General features: G+C 36.3%; 1 protein-coding gene across 4 annotated transcripts in view; it reads right to left on the reverse strand.

The window, feature by feature from the left end:
* Dnajc5b (DnaJ heat shock protein family (Hsp40) member C5 beta) overlaps positions 1–22,925 on the reverse strand; it is a 230,816-nt gene that overhangs the window by 7,658 nt on the left and 200,233 nt on the right. For all 4 annotated transcript variants that reach the window (XM_058574000.1, XM_046428512.2, XM_058573999.1 and 1 more), the window contains 2 exons: positions 4,169–4,382; positions 2,652–2,823 (listed from right to left, as the gene is read on the reverse strand). In XM_058574000.1, coding sequence (XP_058429983.1) covers positions 2,652–2,823; positions 4,169–4,382 — 386 coding nt within the window. The remainder of the gene's footprint in view (positions 1–2,651; positions 2,824–4,168; positions 4,383–22,925) is intronic.

The following is a 22,925-nucleotide window of genomic DNA, read 5'->3' on the forward strand; positions in this document are numbered from 1 at the left end:
TATATAAAATAAGCTAAATAGTTTCCCCAAATTTGACAAACCCTAAACAACACTATAAATAATGAGTTGCAGAGTTGACCGAACACGTTCTAATTCACCAATAATAAAAAAGAAAAAAAAAAGGGCCAAACACACTAGAAGAGAGGCAGAATTAGTTTTATATATATATTTTTTTACTATAGAAAATTGTGTTACAAAAAATAAGACAAGAATATGCATCCATACAGCATTAGAGGGAAATATCAGGGCTATGTTAGGCAGTTAATTATATGACTGCTGCTTTTATAGATTTTGTAATATAGGTGGTATTTTTCAGAGCTCTACAACTTTCTCATTTCAAATGAATATTCACTGCCAGATCTTATTTTGTGTTCTTTTTCTTAAAGAGGGCTGAAAAAAATTACATTTCAGGTCCCACAAAACCCGGATCATCCCTGCATAAGAGCTTTTAAGTATTTAGAAATAAAAAAAAAATGTTATCCTTTTGGTTACGTATTCTTAATGATACAGTCAAACGAGACTCCAGAATCTGACCTCTGAAACAGAATTGGTAGCTCTATGGTGTCAGAGAAACTGAGAACAGTGACAGGCACACAGATTCATCACCAAGCCCCCAGCAGGGAGGAAATCTGGGTGGAATCTGGCACCTAGTCTGGATTTCTGTTTTCAAAAAGAAATCTTCCACAAAGATCTATTGAAATGACCTGGTAGAGCTTTTATCTAATTCAAAAGAGCAAAGATTGTGAAGCCTTTCAGAGAAGTGTGAAATACTGAATTTGGGGTATCTAGGTTCAGTTCATCTAGTTTGGGTTTTCCCAAATATAAAGGAAAAGTTAAGACAAGGTCGAGACTATGGATAATAATGAAGATGATACTCTCCTGTCTTTCTGTCCCTCCCTGTCCTCTGTCAGTGAGTGGGTACTGGGCTGGAACAAGAGATGTTATAGAGAGATCCTATATGGTCAATGCAGCCAGTGATCCCTGATGTGATCTTTTTTTAAAAAAAAAAAATTTAGTTGTAGATGGACACAATATTTTTATTTATTTATTTTTATGTGGTGCTGAGAATGGAACCCAGTGCCTCACACATGCACTCTACCACTGAGCTACAGCCACAGCCCCACACCACCCCCCGTGATATAATTTATAACAGTTTATCTCCTTTTAAAACAGCAGAAAAGATTAATGTGCTGGCATCATCATTCATAAGCAAGTTGGGCCACTGTCATCATCCCTTCTCTAAAAATAAGGAGTTTCCATGCAAATATCACCACTTAATCCATCAATCCACTCACTAGTAATCCTGCTTGACTGATCATTTTGTATGCCCCTTTAGAAAAGATAAATTTGCCCTTTTGTATCCCAAATACAGCAAAAAAAATTTAGTAATCATATTTTATCATTAGCCCACAATTTAGCTCCAAGGACAATAATAAAAATGATCAGAAAACCTCCTCTAGTTGTTGGACTAACAATCCCCATAGCAAGAGATACAGGTTGCAGAAAAACTCTTTCTGTCCTCTTTAAGCTCCCAATTCTGAAAGAGTCTGTGGCTCAGTACAATTAATATGACTTTTCTTTTGAGCTAAAATAATGCGTAATACTGCATAATAGTATCACATTATATAGAAATTAAAGGCATGTGGAAGCCTTTAAATAGTTTCTTGTGCTTGACATCCTGGAATTTGTTTCAGTGTGACCAGAGCCAGAGTATGGTCTGATCCAGACAAGTGCACCGTCCTGAAATTCCAGCAGTTCTGAAAACAATGAGCCACTGTATGAATTATCAAGTAATTTTTTTAGTTAACTGTCCAGAGTTCTTTTAGGATTCAGTGATAAAGTCTGTAATCCAGAAAAATGATGCATTCCACAGGAGAAAACAACAGTGGATTGTGGCTGTGAGAGGTAGCAGGAAAATGGCAATTTGATGCTGGCTTGCTTAAACAATGATATTTCCCAAAGACTATCAAATATTCTTGGTGTGAATCCTCTGGGATCTTATCTTTCCTTGCATTTTTTTTTCTTTTTCATTACCGGGCAGAATGAATTTGAAAAATCAATTTATCATGGTGATGCATACACATAGACATATGGAGCTGGTTTCGTAAAGCAAATAGCCCAATTTTTTGACGCTTCTTTGAAGCTAAACCTCAAGGTATATAATTTATAAAGAAGTTATATTTCAGAGGAAGAAGAGAAGTCTGCTCCAGTTCCAGTCCAACCTCTTTATCTATCCAAAGGAAGAAAAATTAAGGGTTGATGGCATTTTTGATGTTCATTCCTTTCTGTTTCATTAGAGACGTTAAAGGAACAAGATGAAAGGCTTTTTCTGGGAAAAATTTCTCCCTTGGGTCTCATGTCCTGGACACTCTCACCCAAACTTTCCTGAACCCAGAGTGCACTATATTTTGTAATGAGATCATGAATTGTACTTGCTTTGCATTGTTATCAGCATATTTAAAGATATTACCAGCTTTTCTCTATGCTTGGTAAAGACAAATGACCCTTCCTTTTCCCTAAAAGACCAACCCAAAGCTGTAGTCTATGGGATTTCCCTCATGTGGCCATTGGATCTCTCAGTTTAATAGGACCCAGTGCTTGGTCTGGTCTATGAAGGGACACTCACTACCTCCACTCTCATTTTACTCCACCTTTTTCCATGTCAATCTTGATCTGTTCCTCGAGGTCTTCTGGTGACACATAAAAGTCCTCTTCTGACATTGATGATTTGGGCCGGCAGCGTCCACAACAACAGTTGCAGCAGCAGCACAGGCAGCAACAGAAATAGCAGCCAGTCAAAAGGCCAATGATGATGAATAGGGCCTAGGGGACACAGAAACCAAGCACAAAAGGGGTGAGACCTGGTAGAGACGAGGACAATCCCAGAACCCAAGTCTGCACCCTCAAGAGACCTGAAGATATCACAGCGGATACCACAATGGCATGTCCACCTTCATCCTCACCTCCTGAAGAAACTATCATTTCAGTTTCCTTGAAAACCATTTTCCTCATAAAGTTTTGCCTAATAAGTTCGACCCAGAGGAAATGCCATGTGCATCAGTAGAGCTAGAGGGCTTTCACTAAACTCATCCTTATCACAGGGCAGTGACACCTGGGTTAAAGTGTCCCCCCAGGTTCAAGTGCATCTGAAGCCAATTAGCATTCCTCAACCGAGCCCACTCCTGCCAGCTAGCTCTTTCATTCCAGAGTACCAGCCTGATGCTTTCGGGTGGGATCTGTATTTCCCTTCCTAATTCAGTGAAAGAAAGTATGTAAATATAATTTTTTCTTTTTAGTGCTGTGGATGTGAACCCAGGATCCCTTTGCCACTGAGCTACATTGCCAGACCTTTTTATTTTTTATTTAGAGACAGGGTCTCTCTGAGTTTCTGAGGATGACTTCAAACTTGCAATCCTCCTGCTTCAGCCTCCTGAGTCACTGGAATTACAGGAGTGTGCCACTTGGCTATAAATAAATATACTTTTATCAGAAGATAAGGATAATAAAATTCATAAACAAACATGAATTATCACCAAATATACATACATTAGAGATTCCTAGGAGATCAAACAAAATTTACTACATAAAAGTTAATTCAGACTTCACTAAGTCCTTAAAAAGTTGCATTTTGCTTGGCCAGATGTCCATTTCTCTCCCACTTCCTGTTCTCCACCACTTCCTTCCTTCTTCACTACCTCATAGCAGGCTCCATGTGAGCCTGTGACACCATCACTCCTCATCCTCTCCAGTACCTTGTTTGCTGATGTAGCCCATGCTATAGATAGTAAAGTGCATGGCTAAATTTGTCCTATCATAATTTATTAAACAGTTGTCACACTAATAAATTATTTTTGGTTTTGAGCAATGAGTCAGTTCTTAGTCACTATAGAAGGGACGGGAGGCCAGTCAGAATTAACCTGAAGCTCCAAATTCAAATATAATTAATGTCTAGCAGTATTTTAAGTCAGAACAGATTTCATAATTAACTGAAGAACTAAAGCAAACAGGATCCCCAGATAATAGCTCTCAGTAGAAGAGATGTGTCATTTTATTTACAAGAGTTTCATGGCAGTAAGCTTAGTCTTTCTTTGAGATGAAGTTTAAAAGAGGGAAGAATACTGTGATCTTCCAGAAAATTTTTTTTTGAAGGGAAAAAAATCTGATGTACCTTTGCCCACCAGCTTGACAGCATGAAATAGGTATTGACGTTTTCATCTCCAAATTGTTCGGCCACGTAGAGTCCCAGTGATCCATACTTATCATATATGTTTCTCTTGGATATGTCTGTAAGTATGGTGTGGGCATTGTTGATTTCTTTAAACTTCTCAGCAGAAGCTGGATCATCTGGATTCTTGTCTGGATGGTGTCTCAGGGCCAATTTCCTTTTAAAGTAAAAAAAAAAAATGTGAGCAGTGTTATTTGAAAAACATTACAAAGACATTTTGGAAAGGTGGGGTTCATTTGTACATCTTTTATTTGTGTAAGTCCTGTGAAATGTCAGTTTCACAATAGTGGTGATTTACCAAGAAATGAGTTTTCATTAAATGGTATCTCTTCTTCCTGATATGCACAAACAATCATATATTATTTCTCTCCACACATCCTCGAGGGAGTTCTCAATAGTGGCACAACTGTTAAGTCACAACTTGCTATGCACAAGTGTGTGAAGTCGATCTTTACCTGGAAGCCGCTCCATAGCCCACCCCAACACATAGAGGCCCTTAAGGGTTCTAGCAGCAGGTTCTACTTTACACTCACATTCCATTTAGAACCAGAGGAGTTTTCCAGAATGACAGAACCTCATGTCACATATTCTAAAAGTTAAATTCAAGTATAAAAGGAGAAGACCCTGAATTAACACTCCCTTGAACACATTTGATGACCCCTTCTCAGATCACTGATAAGTCTTAACTCACTTTTGACTTTCTAAACAAACACTATGGCTTCCTTTGTTTTCCAGTGTATATTTAACCCCTTTCCAATTACATCTTCCCACTTCAAACACTCTGTAGACATTTGCTGTGGGTTTAGGGCCCTCTTTCCTCTGTGGATCCTAAAGTAGATACTGGGAAGTCTGGGACATCCTCTGTGTTCAGAGTGGATTGGGGATGTTCTTTACTCTTCTCTTTATACTTAGGTGTAAGAGTGGATGTGAGAAGTCAGCTGTGCCAGACTCCTACTGGTGGCCATTTCTCTCACTTGCCCCTGGAGATGATTTAAATAATGCTTAACATTCAAAATTGAGTCTGAACTACTTTTTTTCCACTAAAAACTCAATTTTATGACTCCTGGTTAGAAATTCCCCATGACTTTTCTTCCTACTGTGCCCACCATAGGTATTTGTAGTTATAATAAACTTCTACTTATTGTGTTATTTTAGGTAGAATGTTTCATTTTAATGCAGAGATAAAAGTCCAGAAGTAGAACATAAAAGTAAGTATAGCTTGAAAGCCAATCTATATGGTACACTGAAAAGTCACCTGTTTTAGGGATTAAAGTTAGGGATTACTGGTTAAGAAGTAGGTAAGTACACTCATATATTGCTGGTGGGACTGCAAATTGGTGCAATCACTCTGGAAAGCAGTATGGAGATTCCTCAGAAAACTTGGAATGGAACCACCATTTGACCCAGCTGTCGCACTCCTTGGTTTAAACTCAAAGGACTTAAAATCAGCATACTGTAGTAATGCAGCCACATCAATGCTTATAGCAGCTCAGTTCACAATAGCTAAGCAATCTAGGTGCCCTTCAACAGATGAGTGGATAGAGAAAATGTGGTATATATATATACAATGAATTATTACTCAGCCATAAAGAAGAATGAAATTATGGCATTTTTTGGTAAATGTATGGAACTAGAAACTGTCATGCCAAATGAAATAAGCCAGTTCCAAAAAACCAAAAGCTGAATGTTCTCTCTGATATGTGGATGCTAACACACAATAAGGGATGGGGGTAAGGGAAGAAAAGAAGTTATTGGATTAGACAAAGGGGAATGAAAGTAAGAGAGGAGGTGATGAGAATAGGAAAGACCATAGAATGAATCAGACATAACTTTCCTACGTTCATATATGAATATATAACCAGTGTAATTATACATCATGTTCAACCACAAAAATGAGAGCCTAATTAGAATAAGTTATACTCAATGTATGTATAATATGTCAAAATACATGCTACTCTCATGTATATCTAAAAAAACAAATGAAAAAAAGAAGTAGGTAAATATTTAGGCAGTGCAGCATTAAGATGCTTAAAATGTACAAAAATCCTTAAAAGTATAAATCATGATGTCTAATATATTCTAACTCTGAACTCAGACTAAATAAAAAACAAACAAACATGACAGCTCATTTCAAATTTGTGTAGTACAAACATTTTTCAGCCTTTATTTCGAGAAATGTTTAAATTATTATAAATGCAAACATTGGTGTCAGTGTTTCTTATGCACACAAAATTTATACTGAAACCTCTGGAAATTGCACAAAATGCCTATTTTGTCATTTTTAACCTTTTGCAATGTTTATTACATGCCATCACTTTTAAACAAATTAGAAATATCAATTCATTAATTCTCACAACAACTCTATGAGATAGGTATTATAATTATCCCTTTTTTTCCAAATTCTTTTTTTTTTTATTTCTTACATACATGAAGAAATAAAAATGAAGTAGTGGAATACATTACAATCATAATTATCCATTCACAACACCATTTTTCGTAACTCTGTATATAAAGTGTGTTCACTCAAAATTATGCCATTTTACAGAGGATATTTAGGCACTGGGAGGCTGAATATTGCTCAATGGCTACTCAGCTAATAATTAGAACTAGGCTTTGAACACAAGCAATTCAACTCTGACCACAAGCTCTTTATCACCACTATGATTCTCCAGTGTTGATATTTTTTTAAATTTCAAAAGTAAGGAACACAGAATGCATAGTAGATCATTGTAAGTATTTTGGCTTTAGTCTGGTGACACGGGAGAGGACTTTGTAGTTTTTCAAGCAGAGCAATAGTTTTAGAAGGATCACTTAGTATGGTAGAAGGCAAAGATGAATGTGAAGAAACTCTTTTTGGAGACTCGTTATAGTGATCTAGGCAAAAGGTTCGTGGTGGTTTGAAGCAGTGTGGTAGTAGAGGACATGGTGAGAAGTGCTGGATTTGGGATATATTTGAGGAATAGCTGATAAATTGAATGTGGGGCAGGAAAGAAAAAGATGAATGATGATGGCAGCAAAGTTTTGAGCACAGCAACTGGAAATCACTAATTTTTTTTTTTTTAGAGAGAGAAAGAGAGAATTTTTTAAATATTTTTTAGTTTTGGGTGGACACAACATCTTTATTTTATTTTTATGTGGTGCTGAGGATCGAACCCAGCACCCTGCGCATGCCAGGTGAGCACGCTACCACTTGAACCACATCCCCAACCCCTGGAAATCACTATTCAATGATTTTTTTAAATTTTTATTTATTTATTTTTTTGTGGATAGTAAGTTTTCTAACATCCGTGAGTTCCATTTTGGACACCTTGAAATGCCTATTAGACTTCTAAGTGGAGATGAAGATAGAGAATTCTTGCCAAGATGTACATTTGGGAGTTTTTAGCAGATAGCTGACATTAGAACCATGAAACTGGAAGAGAATCCAAGAAAATGTTTCCAAGAAGTCCAAGGACTAAGTTTTGGGAAAGGATAACCAGAAAAAGAAACTATGAAAGAAAGACAAATGGCTCACAGGGAAAAATCTGAAGAGTATGAGGTTTTGGGCTCCAAGTGAAGTCAGTAATCATCTGTGTCAAACGCTGCCGGCAGGTCATATAAGATGAGGGTTAAGAATTGATTGGGGGGTCTAGGGATGTGGCTCAAGCAGTAGCGTGCTCGCCTGGCATGCGTGCGGCCCAGATTCAATCCTTAGCACCACAGACAAAGAAAGATGTTTTGTCTGCTGAAAACTAAAAAATACATAAAATTTTTTTTTTAAAAAGAATTGACTGGGAAATTTAGTTATTTGGAAACATCCTGGGTGACCTACACACACACACACACACACACACACACTTATATAGTGTCTTTATATAGGGAAAATTATAGTAGAAAAATAAGCAGAAGTCAGAAAATTGAATAAAAAAATAAAATTAAAAATAAAGAAAATTGAATAACCCCAAATGAACAGTGTTCATAGCTGCACCGTTCAAGATTATAGGTAATGATTTAACTTTTACTTATTATAAAATCTATACATATTACTTAATGTTTTTTCCTAAACATTTTTAGAGCTCTCTAGTTCCTTTAAATGACCCACTACTATATTAAGGGTAAGGGATGAAAAAAAAAATCCTCAAACTAGAATAGTGATCATCATCAAAAGGCCTCAAGTGATTCTTCAAGCTCATTTATTTTAAGGAGTATAGTATTCTTGGAATTCTCACTCTGTTCCCTGGAATACTAACAGGATCCTTTCCCTAATAGTTCTAAAGATATTATGTTAGGCCAATCAAAAATAAAAGGCTGTTAATTCTGCCTTGAAGAGGGGGGTAAAAATCCCTGGAAAATGCCCCTTTACATCCATTTCCTTGTTCCCAGATGCAGACTGATACACACTGCCCAAGACAGAGAAGCCTGGCTTTCTGTCATTTTTTAAGCTGTTTGGATCTTTGTCAAGCTCACAAGGGCAGATGCATCAATCCATTCATCACACTCCCCTAACAATGGAGTTGGCAGGCATGGAGGGCTGGAACACCTCCACTTGTAACAAATCCAATTCTTGGTCGTCAGCAGCCTTTTGACTCCTCTTGGCAGATGCTCCTGGCTGGGAGGAATCCTTGGGAAAGATGGTGAGCAGAGACAGCTGCCAAAATTACACAACTGCTCAAGGAGGTATTTGCTTAGTGTCCCACCCTCTTAGTAATTGTCTGTAGAGCAAAAAAAAACATGTCAGGAATTTAGGGTTTAAGGAAGTGTTTGGAGTACATTTAAATAGAATAGTCACCTGTTCATTTTAGAGGTCTTTCTTTTCATTTCTAATTTTATACTTAAAGGCAATCTAATATTCAGTCAGAATGTGAGCCTTTAAATTTAAATCTCCCGATGCTTTTAGTCACCTGTTAATCTGGAATGGCTATAACTAACACCATTAGAAATAGCTTCCAATACCCAATCAGGTTAACCTCAAAATGCAATGACAGCTGTCAACTAAAATGCATGGTGAATTCAATGAGTGGCAGATAGATAAATATGGGGTTTACAATTGTAATTACCTAAGGCCCCCAAGATCATCTACCCATTTTTGAGGCAGTAGAATAGTTCTAAGAATTGTGATGCTTTGTCCTGTTGTCTTCCTTGTCCCTCTAACACTCTCTACAAGTTTCTGTGTTAACTGGGGCCAGACTCTGATCACGTCACCCAGTTCTTGGACAAATCTGTCTCCTTGGGGTTAGAATGTCAGAGAACTTCCTGTTTAGGAAGACTAGCCTCTGAGCCTCAGGGAACCCAACCATGGCATAGCTATGTCTGTTGCTGCCTTTCCCCACTTGACTTGCAGTTTGGTTTTTTTTCAATTGTTTTTTGCTCTTTACTATTTCAGAGATTTCCCCACTGATGACTTTCTGCTAAACTCTCAGCCATGAAGCTGATTGCCCCTCTACTCTCCCAGAAGAAATTCACCTAAGAGGACAAAGGAAAAGAGGGAGGGTGAAGAATTGATTTCTTCCTATATCCTAGAAATTTTAGAAACACACTCATAGCAGAGCCAGTGCCCACTGCAAAGAATATAGGCCCAGACTATACTGGAGAGAACAGAATCTGAGCTTATACTGGATCTAGACTATTCTTTCTAGAAAAGAATTGGCAGTGATGAGAAGGAAACTGATGGTAGAAAGAAAAATGAACTTCCATAAATCATACACAAACAAAATGTTATTTAATATATATATATACACACATACACAACACATATATAAAATGTAATATGTACTTAATATATATATACACACACACACACAACATATGTGTGTGTGTGTATTCACATTGTGATTTATAATGAGATTTTTATATATGTCATTTGGACATCCTGTAATTAAGTGCGTTTTAGTTTTTTATAAAATTTTAGTTTGGTTTTAAAATTTACTTATTCCATTTAAAAATACATATTCTATATAAGTCCTTTGTCAGTTATATGTATTTCAAATATCATCTCCCATCTGGGTCTTTGTTATCATTGTAACTTTCTGATCTTGGTTTTGAGGAACATCAATTCATAATTTTAATTTTGTTGAATTAATAATCTTTCCATGAACCAAAAAGATATCATTCTATAAACTCTAAACTCTTTATAGTTTTGCCTTTCAAATGGAAGGCAAAGGCTCATTTTTAGCTGATTTTTTTTAATGTAGTGAAAGTTGGCATCCAATCTCACTTACTTATATAGATAGCCAAGTATTATTGTACCATTTATTAAATAAATAAAATACTGTCTCTGGATTTCTAGGATCTCTCTTCTGCTCTATTGGTCTCTAATTATTTCTGGGCCAATAGCAACCTTTTTTGTTTGTTTTTGGTACCAGGGATTGAACCCAGGAGTGGTTAACCACTGAACCATATCTCCAGCCCTGAGTTTGTTTTATTTTGAGACAGGGTCTCACTAATTTACTTAAGAGCCTTGCAAAATTGCTGAGGCTGTCTTTGAACTTGCAGTCCTCCTGCCTCAGCCTTCTCAACCACTGGGATGTTCCAACAGGTGTGTTCCAAGCCAATAGCAGTCTTACATATGATGCTTTAAAATATGAAAATATTTAAAATGTTTTAAAATATGTCTTAGTATTTTAAAAAGGAAGTTCTTCAACATTTTTCTTCAAGAGTTCTAGATTTCTCTGAATCCTCTACATTTCCACATGAATTTTATAATCAGCTTGCCAGTTTACACACACACACACACACACACACATTCACAAAATTTATTGAGATTTTCATTACAATTGCATGGACTCTGTAGATTAATTGGAGATTTGTATAATATGTTCACCTGTTTAGATCTTAATTGACTCTCAAACTTTTACAGTTTTTATCATTTAGATCCTGCATGCTTCATTGGATTTATTCATAGGAACTTAATTATTTTTATGGTTTTGAAACTTTAAATTTGTCCCAATTTTTCATTGCAGATATAAAGAATTTTTATACATTTTTTTAATCCTGCAAACTTTCTAAGCTCATTTCTTAATTTTATTAAATTATAGTTTGTTTGGATTTTCTGCATGCTCAGTCATAAAATCTGTAAATAATGATTGGTTATTTAAATCAACATTCAGATAATGATTTTTTCCTTTTCAATTATTTTATCATTCACATTTTTCCTTATCTTACTGGCCTGGCTAAGACTTCAGTATAATGTTAAATGAGAGCAGCTTCGGCCGCTATCCTTTTCTTGTTCTTTTACTAAATTCCTGAAAGTGAATAGATGCTGAATCTTATCAAACATTTTTTTCTCTGTGCAGTTGAGAAGATATGTTGTTCCTCTTTTAATCTGTTATTATGATTGGTTGAGTTTTTAATGTTTAGTGAATCTTATATTCCTGGGATAAATTTGATTTAGTCATTATGCATTTTTTAATTTATTGCTGGATTCAGTTTTCTACTGTGTGCATTGAGCTCTATAATTTCCCTGTAAGTGGTACTTTAAGTGAATTTCACATCTTAATATATAGCATTGTTTGAGATGTTTTCTAATTTCAATTTCAATTTATTTTACCCCTGAGTTATTTTAAATTATATCTCCTAATCTTCATAAACACAGGAATTTTCTAGTTACTTTAAAATTTTAAAGTTACTTTAAATTTTTTGCTCTCTAGTTTAATTGCCCTGTCAGTCGAGAACAAAATGGCATTTTGTATGACTGGAATTCTTTAAAGTTTGAGAATTGCCTAATGACTCATTATTTTTATGAATGTTCCACGTATACTTAAAAAGAATACATATTCTGTATCTGCTGGGTGCTTTGTTTTTATATTAATAACATTCAATATTGATTTTTTAATTGCTTTGTTTGCATCTTCTATATCCTCAGCCATTTTATTGAATTCTCTCACCTTGGCTAAAATTTGCATAATTCTCCCTAAAGTTGTGTATTTAAGGCTTTGTGTTTTTAGAAGCATACAAATTAATAACCATTATATGCTTTTGGACAAAATGTATTTTGCCTTGTGAGATGGTTGTGAGCTTTTGGGGCCCAGGGACCTCCGGAGTGTTATGGTTTGGATGTGAGTTGTCCCCCTAAAACTCATGTGTGAGACAATGCAAGAAGATGCAGAGGAGAAATGATTGGCTTATGAAAGCCTTAACCCAATCAGTGAAAAATCACCTGATGGGATTAACTGAGTGGTAACTGAAGGCAGGTGGGATATGGCTGGAGGAAGTGGTTCATTTGGGGCTGGGCTACGGAGTATATATTTGTATCTGGCAAGTAGAGACTTCTCTATTTCCTGGTAATTATGTGAGCTGCCTCCCTCTGCCACACTCTTCCACCATGATATCCTGCCTCACATTGAGCCCTGAAGAATGGAACCTTCTATGGACTAAGCCCTCTGAAACCATGAGCCCCCCTAAATAAACCTTTGTTCCTCTACAGTTGTCCTGGTTGAATCCTTTAGTGACAGTAAAAAAAAAAAAGCTGATTAAAAAAATTAGTATTATATTATGGGTCCTTCCAAAGTTTACAAAGTCCTTGACTTATTAAAACTATGTTAATGCACTTTTTTCTTCAAGATAACATAAACACTAATGCTGTTAGCCCCCTCTCAAGTTAGGTGCTATCGGTAACATTTAGGTCTTTAAATCCTGAAGAATAATTATTTTGTACAGTTAGCATTTAACAATATTATATAATTAGTATTAGTGTACATTTACTCAAATTATTATTATTATTAGTTCTTTCCTGCATGTCTGACCATCCATCTGGGACCATATTCCTGATAATTAATTCTCACATTTTTAGGCTTAAGACATCTTTCTTATTTAAACTTCAATGCTGAAGGGTATTTTTCCTGCATATAAGGTTGTAAGTTATCAGTTGTTTTCTTTCATCATATTGAAGATTTCAGTTCATTGTCTTCTGGCTCCCATTATCTCTGTTGAAAAGTCATCTAAAGTCTAATTGTTGTTCTTTGATAGTAGTCTGTATTTTTTCTTTGGTTGTCATAAAGGCTGAACCTTTCTTGCTTTCAGTAATTTTTTCTGTGATGTGCCTGGGGATAGAGTTCTTTTATTCTACTTGGGTTTCATTGAGTATATGCAGAATGAAATCTTTCATGATCTCTTTTTAGACTCCGATTATGTCTATAAAAACACCCTTTTAAGGAATCATCTATGTATTTTCTCTTTGTTTTCTGACCTTTTATAATTATTTCTGGCAATTTAATTCTGACCTACTTTCCAGTCATTGCTCTAACCTAGTAAACCCAACCTTTGAATTCTTAAGTTTGTTTGATGCATTTTTTAGTAGCAGAAAATGTTTCTTTTTCAAGTCTGAAATATCCATTTGCAAAGTTTTCAGTTTTTCTAAGAAAATTCTCAGTCTTGTGTTTTACCATTTTGATCACAGAAAATTATTTTAAAAATCTGTATCTGATAATTCTAATACCTGAAATTCCCATGTTTCTATAACTTCATTTTTTTTATTCTTGACCACATTGTCTTAACTCATGTGTCTGATTGTGTGACAGATCTTGTATTTTAAAAACTTTTAAAGAAACAACTTGAGGACTAAGGTGTAATCTTAGAAAGCATTTTTATTTTATGGAAGTCTGGGAGACTTTCCAAAACTGGGTCATCTTATCCAATATTAGGAATCAAGATTTTCTCAGCTACCCAGATGACTCAAAGTTCTTTACAGTTCACATATGACATATCATCTATGTCTCTGTAACAAGTGACTTGAAACAACAAGCATTTTATTTATTTACCCACAATATTGTAATTAGCTAGAACTTGGTGGAGACAATTTTTCTGTCCTTGGTGTTGGCTGGGGCAGGTCTGTTGCAGTTGAAGGATCTACCTCCAAGATAGCTGCACTTACATACTGGAATTTGGCCCTGGCTGTAACTCAGGAATTAGCTAGGACTATTGGCTGGAGCCCTATTTCTCTCCATGTAGCTTCTCCACATGGCTAGATGAGGATTCTCACAACATAATGGTCACAGGGTAGTCTTATTTCTTAAGTGATGGCTAGCTTAAACCGGATTGCAAAAGCAGAGACTAGAAAGCCTTTTGGAAATTTAGGTACAGCTCACTTTTAGGTACAGAGAGCCAGTCTGGATTCAAGAAGGCTATGCAAGCCATATAGGGTTTGTTGAAAACTGCCAATGTAATTGTCAACCACAGATGGTTTGCTTCCAGTTTACCCTTTGTCCTGAGTTGCAGCATTTTAAAGTCTCAATAAAATTGTGGGATCCCTTTCCTTGTTAGGCTGCTGTCTAAGATTTTCCCTCTTTTCCCTTAGAGCTATTTGAAGTCGTACTCAGACTCTCAGCTTCTCTTCTCCCAGATCATGGGAGAGCAATAATTTTTTGCTCTCTAATGCTTTTAAGATACACATTTTCTTTCAGTTTTTCTAGTTCTCACCAGGAGAGAGAACTGGTACAAATGACCTAGTCACAGTGATGACCAGGAAACTTCTTATTCAGAAACTCCTGATTATCATTTATGTCTATGTTTTCTTCTTTCAATTGTTTATTAATCCCTCCAAAGTCTTTCTACCACTGTTATATAAAGGAGCCAAAGATGGCTTCTGTGTATTGGCCTCACATTACTTCTTCACTGCAGCTGAGACCGATTAGCGCAAAAGCCTGCCACAGCCAAAGTAAAATTTTTACACATCCAATTATTATAAAAATAGCCCAAACAAGCAGATTTTTTTTTAGCCACTTAAAGCCTCCCTGTTTTACATACCCTGTGAGCTCTCAGGCCACATATGCTGACCATTGATGAGATAGAGCTTTATGATTTTAAGACCCAAAGCTTCCATGGCCTCTTAGAGTTCTCAGACCTAGAGACTCTGTGTGCTGAGTTGTATCACCTGCACCCATAAGCCCTTTCTGACTTCCTCTCTCCTTGGAGTTGCCTTGCTCTGCTTCCCCTCAGGGTGGTGACCCCCTAGCTATAAGCCCTGGGATGACTTTAGGCAGTGAAGACAATGCCCTTCCCAGATAATTTGGTCCAACTGCTACCCAGTAAAGGTTGTATGTTACTGACTCTCATGGTGATATCTTTTCCCTTGGTCAGTTCCCAAATCCTTCAAGCCCCATACAACTGCTTCATGCATTTGTACCCAGGATAGTTTCTCTCCATACAAGAAGCTTCAAAACAGTGTGTTGTTGAGAGAAACCTGAAAAATGAGTGCCGGGGCTTAGGAAAGCAGAATCCACTGTGCCAGATTAGTAGTGTAGAGTCCACCAGAGGGACAGAATAGAAAGGTCAAGGCATCATTTGGCTTCAAATTACAAAGAGTGATGCCAAAGACACCCCTGCTGTGTGATTATTTCTGAAACACCTGCTACCATAATGTATGATTCAAGGGTTTTGACCACAAAAACCCCATGAGGGCATGCTGAAGGCCTCATTGCACAGTCCTATGATGTCCTCACATTTGCAGATGGAATATCTGAGCAGATCACTCCACTATTGTTAAAGCATTGCTAGTTTTCTGGGATCCAGAGTCACATTTGTGATTCAAGCCAGATGGCATGAGATAATTACAGGAATCATAGATGATGATATGTTTCAGAGAACTGGTCTTTTCCCTCATGCCAAACAGCATCGAGAGTCCAGTGCTGACCTCTAGTGGCAGGTGGGATTGGTGATAGCACTCACTATACGTGATCAGGCAAGTGTGTCCCCAGTTTTTACTAGTGTGTGCATGGACTTGACTTCATCATTCTTGAATTTTTAAAATATGAGTTAAAAATACAATAATACTTAAGTTTTCAGAAGTTTAGATACTAATTGTCAGAGCTTTGTTTTGGGTTTCTGACCACTACAATTCTTTTCTATGGCTGATTAAGAGCCAGCTCTCCCCAACAAGGTGGAACACCCTGGGATATTTGTGCAAACATAACTGGATAAGATGTGTCCAAAATTATAATTATTTTTTTTCTACACCAGTTATAAAAGTGCTATTTGGGGAATGGGGTTTTGAAATTCTGACACTAGTAGGCTTCATCCAGCCACTAAGATCTGTAACCAGGCCTCAGCTTGACCAGAATCTGAAAGCTGAACACAGTTCAGCATTTCTTTATTTGGCTAAAGCTCCCAATAGAAGTTTCTGGGTCTCTACTTTTTTATGTTACTTGAGGGGAAATTTGCATGCTTGTTTTTTGTTTCGTTTCTTTTTTCTTTCCCAGCCAGCAATCTGCTGAACTCTGAATGTCAAGAGACAACAAGACTTGGATGTAGAAGAAATGGTTATACGGACTTCCTCGGCTTGATACCTTGTCTCCCGCTTCCATCAGCAGCTCCCACACTGGTTCTAGTCAAAGCTCTGAATGGGCACAAGCTCTCTGTCTCCTGCTGGCTCTTGGCTCAAGCTCCAGTGATGGTGAATTACAGCAAAGCTCCAAGTGAGTCCTGGTAATGTCCAGAGGCAGTCCTGACTGGCAGTTCTCACAGGGTCCTCAGCATTTCTGGTCTTCTAAGCTTCTATAACATATAGCATTATCCTTTGACACATCTTCTGTTCACGGTTTCACTTAAACCTGTGTTTCCTTCCTCCAGCTAAACCTTCTTTTTGAACCTAACAGGACCTATTCTTCTAGACTGGTGATCTTCATGATTTAATTCCCCTAACTTTATAGTCTGAACCTCATGGTCATGCACTTGAATGCTACTCAAACCATCTTCCTCAACTCCTTAAATATTCTGATTCCCTTTCACACACCCCCAAGGAGATGATTCTTACCATCTCCTAATTCCACTCCCATTTAAGGGTCTGCCCAGCATTGTTGTATGGACTGTACAACTGTGAAAATGGAGTCAGTAAATATACACAATTTCCCAACTCACCCAGTCTTCCATGCAACTTGGCAGCCTTTTTGCCTAATCTCAGTAAATTCCCTTTCATGGATCCTAAGTTTTAGGTGTTCAAACCTCTACCATTTCTTGATTTCTTCTTCCTCATTCCCTTGCCCTCTTTCAACAAGCAACCTCTCTTCCTATTTCAAAAAGATAAAAAGTTTGTGAGGAGGAAACTTCGTCACAATCTTCTTCTACACCTCTACACTTCTGGATGACCATACTAGTGCTTTTATCCTTATTCTCATTGAGGACAAGAATTTCCCTTCCTTAAGAATGATCTTGCCAATGCTAACTATTTGCTCAACTTCTTAGATCCTGACCCATCATGGACCCCTACCCGCCAGCTCCAGTGTCTTCAATAATGTCTCTAGTAGCTTATTCTCCTCAGTAAGCAAATATACTCAAGTCATGTTTTTAAAAGGAATGTTTTTTTGCTTCACTTCTCCTTCAAACTACTGGTCTATTAACTTTCTCCACCTTCCTTTCACCATAACACTTCTTCAAATCATACTTGCTGTCCTAATGTCCATTCACTCTTCAGCCCAGTGTAACCTGTTCTCTATTTTCAGTTCTCTCCTGAATTTACTCCCCCCTTTCCATGACATTCTAACTGAAAAATCCAATGGCCTATTTTTAGCCCTCTTGTGCTTGACCTTTCTGGAAGGTTCTATGACCAACCCCCCTTCTCCTCCCTTGTCTTCCTGGACATCTACTCATTCTTCTCTTGTCTTGGTTGAGAGGTTAGAAAAGGAATTATAGGCAGAAGATGTATGTGGGCTCTTGAGGCCCAGGTTGGCATAAGCAGTGTGTCTTATCCCAAATGGTCAGTATTCCATGAGTGACTACTTAGACATCAAGTGAGTATAGGAAAGACTATCAAAGAACCAGGAATCCAGGAGCAGGAGCTTGAGAACTGAGTGAAAACATCAGAGACAGACTTTAATTCATCCCCTGTCAACCAGAGGAGGGCCACCTCTCATAAAAGGACCAAAACCAGACTAGACCATCCTTTTGTTGCTATAGTCTTCTATGCCTATTATTTCTCCTCAGCCAGTTAAATCAGTAGTTTTCAACATCAAACATTAAGAATCACCTGTGTATTCCTCCCAGGGAAGGGAAGGGAGGGGGCATGGGTTAGATATGATGGTGGAATGTGACGGACATTATTATCCAAAGTATATGTATGAAAACACGAATTGGTGTGAATATACTCTGTATACAGAGATATGAAAAATTGTGCTCTATATGTGTAATAAGAATTATAATGCATTCTGCTATCATATATAAATTAAAAAATAATTTTAAAAATAGAATCATCTGTGAAGGTTTTTTGTGTTTGGTTTTTTGGTTTGTGTGTTTTTATTTTGTTTTGTTTTTTATGTTTTACATCATGGCACTGTTCTTGGAGATTCTGATTTTTCAAGTCTGGGCATCTGCATGTTTGCAAAAGCTACTCAATTGATTCAGCTATGCACCATAGGCTAAAAACAATTGACTTTGTGGCTTTGTGGTTATTTCATTTGAAATTTGGCTTGTTTTATTTTTATGCAGAATTTATCTCTTCTCTTTTTTCATTATAAAATATCCTTCTTTGTCTCTAGTAACTTTTGTCTTAAAACTTTTGTCTGGAGACTAGTATAAGCTACTTCCAGCTCTTTTGGTTACTGTTTGCAGATAACATCTGTTTCCATCCTTTTATATTCAACTTACTGGCTTGGGAGTAAGTTTTTTTAGTAGATGGTTTGAATCATGATTTCTAATCAATACATTTGCCAATCTGTGTCTTTTTGTTGAAGAGTTAATTCATTTACATTTAAAGTAATTACTGATAATAAAAGGCTTCCACCATTTTGCTATTTGTTTTCTTATATCTTTTATCTGTGTTCCTAAATTCCTCTGTGATGGCATTTTTGAGTTATTTTAATTTCATTACTTTACCATTTATTTTTTGAAGGATTTTCTTCTGGTTGCTCCTGTGATACAACTAACATCTTCATGTATAATAATCTAGTTCATATTAATATAATTTCCTGTCAAAAGTTCACAGTGTATGTAAACTGGGAGTTTTCACAAAATTACCCTTCCAAAAATAATGAAAAATCAAGATGTTTCTAGATAAATAGAACTGAGTCATTAGCGGAATGATCTCGCAGCCTATATGTTTATATTATTATTCACTCCTCTCTTACATCCTATGCTGTTATTTTTTAAAATTACATTCTTATACCTTGTGCACCTATCAACATAGATTTATTATCTATTGCTTTATATGGTTGTATTTTAAATCAGGAAAAAAGAGGGGATAGGAAATAAACATAAATTCTTTTATATTTATCTATGAAGTTAATTTCACTGGTTTTCTCTGCTTCTTTACATGGATTTAAGTTACTATCTTATATCCTTTCATTTCAGTCTGAAAGTCTCCTGTTAGCAATTCTTATAGGGCATTCCTACTTATGAGTCAGTTTCTATCTATATTGAAATGTCCTGCTCTTTCCTTATATTTTTGAAAGGTAATTTTCTGAAAATTCCTAGTTTATATATATTATATTTCAATGTTTTGAATATGTCATCCTACTGTCCTCCAATGGGAAATCAGCTGTTAATCTTATTGAAGATCCTTTATTTATAATAGTCACTTCTCTCTTGCTGATTTCAAGATAGTCTTTGACTTCAGTCAATTCTCTGCAGATTGTTCTGTGATTTTGAACAGCTACTTAACCTACCTTTTAAATCCTCAGTCTCTTTAAGTGTAAAGTGAAAATAACAATACTACTTATAATACAAAGATGTGAGAAAAATAGAATAAAGTATACAGGTCACTAAGCACAGTGCCTGGCACACATGATACATGTTGGTTATTTTTTATATTCTTGCAACTAATGACTAATTGTGATTCTTGTGTTTGTCCTTCTATTTTTCCTTTGGTTATCCTCAATGTAGAATTAATTGTGCTAAAATTACAACTGCTTTTACTTTCTCTAACCTTCTCTAACAGCTATATTTGCTATATATTCTCATAGAATCATGCTCTTTTCTTCAGAGAACTTACCTTACTGGTAGTTATACATTATTTTTTGTGATCATTTGATTAACTTATGACTCTTCCACTTGACCCCAGGTTGTGAGATCAATGACCATTATTTATTTGTCATTTTATCTCGAGCAACTAAAATAGTATCTGGAACAGGAATTAGTGATATAATGAAATATTCACTTTCACTTTGCTCCATCATCTGTTATGCTCCAGTTGATCTATACTGTTCTTTACAGCCTCCCTTGTTTTATAAAATATATAAATTATACAATTATAAATATTTAAAAATGTATAATATATATTTCATAAATTACAAATATTTCCTACCATTACAGAGCTTACTATATTAAAGAGTGACATTTAGCAAGGTATATATTCAACAACAAGAAAAATAAGAGAAGCTGTTTTGAATGGAAAAGATGATATGCATAGGGTTCACATTAATGAATACAATGAAAAAAACATATATATATATATATATATGTATAAATAAATATCAATACTAAGTATGTATTCATTTAATCAGTGGAAAAGAAAAAGTTACTGATCATAGTGATTCCTGTTCCCAGAAATGATAGGTTGATGCTACATGAAGAGCTAAGAGGATCAAGAGGATTTGAGGCAGCCCATCTGGAAGAGGACTCTGACATGGCCTCACATATTCTTCTTTTTAGTGGAAGCTTTTAGAACTCAGGAAGCAAATTAGTGGTTGATAGAGATTAATTTCAATTAATCTTGTGAGCTTGAATCACCACTCTGCCTTGTAAATATTTACAACTCTGCTATTAACTATGCATTCCCCTGACATTGACATTTTATTCACAGGCAGCTTCTGTTTTTACCTGTAATTGCTAATAAAGATGGGTAAAAGCACCACAGATTGGGGTTGCCACAGAAATGACACTCTTTCCTGCTCATTGTGACAACAGTATTTGCCTCCCTTTGCTCTACTGTGAGGCAACTCACCTCTTTAAATTTGGAAGATAATTTCCAGAAAGTTCCATGCAATATTAAATCAAATAGAAGAATGAACTGAATCCCCTTGTTGCCTCATGAACCAAGATATTTGGAAATTTGTCATTAAGGAGATATTAAACTCATCCGAAGACACAGAGTCTTACTTTCAGATGTACAACACTGGTATCCATCAAACTCATGGTTCTCTGAGGAGCTAAAGAAGACCTAGGTCTTTGTGTGATTTCTTACCCATAGGACAGCATTTTGTTAGGCTCTTGTAACCAAGCACGCCAAGAAAACCAATCAACCTCACTTTTGGACATCTTAGTCTTAATTCTGATTTTTAAAAATGTACATATTGGTATACATAAAAACTAATCTTTATGTTAAATATGAGATTTTTAATACTTAAGATTCACATTCTTTAAATTGACCCTATTTTCTACAGTGCTTTCTTTTCCTTATCCCCTATATTTCTCCCTTGAAGGTTTCAGAATCATTCAAAAATGCATTGTGTCCCAAATTGAAGCTATTGTTTTTCATTGCCCATGTACCATGAGTGGTCCAGTGAATGACTCTCCCCCATTCAGCAGGGTGACTAAAACAAATCATTTGAGACAAGGTACTGACGTGCTGAGAATACAGTCAAGGAGAAAACAGACATAATCAATATCTATTTGCTGATCAATTCATTCTTGCTTTAGGCAACACTAGTATAACACTAGGGATGGAAATGCAATGGGAGACCGGGCCCTCAAGGAATTAAACAGTGGGAAAAACAAAAAATGGAAAAAGGGAATTACAATCTGTGAGGGCTTGGTGGGAAAGGACAGTGGAACAGGGAACACAAAGAAAGTGCTCTGTCTTCTAAGAAAGATAGTCTGCCTTGGTCCCTGCGGATCATCCAGACCCCAATCCATCAAATGCCTTACTGTAATCATTTGGGGGCACGCTCACTCTCTCTCTCTCTCTCTCTCTCTCTCTCTCTCTCTCTCTCTCTCTCTCTCTCTCTCTCTCTCTCCCATCTCTGGTTCTAACTTTTTGCTTAAGTGCCCCTTATAATAATTTTGAGGAACCATACCCTTTAACATTTTAATTTAGTATCTACAAATTTTTAAAAGATTAAACAAATGCAAAGGATGTGATATTCACCATACTAAAAATTTTGGCATGTTATGATTAAAAAACTATAATGCTTTTATTTACTTATTGCAGTTCTGGGGCTCAAATGTAGGGCCTTGCCCCAATGCCTAGCAAGCACTGTACTTTGGAGCTACATCCCCAGTCCATGTAACACTCTTTTAAATGTATTCAGTGGAATTTAATCATCACAGAATCTAATTATCTACCCGCCCCCACACACATTCCTTGGAGAGTCACCCTGTACTTATGCCCTAGCTGAGTTTGAAGAGCATTGTTGTATAGAGCTATTTATCTAGCTTTTTTCTTTTCTTTTTTCTTGTTTTCCTACTAGGGCTCTTTCCTTAGCACCAAGGTGTCAGAGCTTAGCTACGCACTTGACATGCATCATCTCATTTAATCCTCAGGAGCCATCTTAGGTCAGTATTGTTATCTACATTCAGTAGCATATTATTTAGTCTCCAGGTGTTGGAAGAGCTTTTATTTTTTATTTTATCATTGATTTCTAATTTCATTCCATTATGATCTGATAGAATGCAGGGTAGTAGCTCTACTTTTTTATATTTGCTAAGAGATGATTTGTGGCATAATATATGGTCTATTTTAGAGAAGGATCTATTTGCTGCTGAGAAGAAAGTATATTCGCTTGTTGAAGGATGAAATATTCTATATATGTCAGTTAAGTCTAAGTTATTGATTGTATTATTGAATTCTATAGTTTCTTTG

Source organism: Marmota monax, unplaced genomic scaffold (genome assembly GCF_021218885.2).
Source record: "Marmota monax isolate L192 unplaced genomic scaffold, Marmota_monax_Labrador192_F-V1.1 WCK01_AAM20220418_F8-fsc00044, whole genome shotgun sequence".
Taxonomy (NCBI): domain Eukaryota; kingdom Metazoa; phylum Chordata; class Mammalia; order Rodentia; family Sciuridae; genus Marmota; species Marmota monax.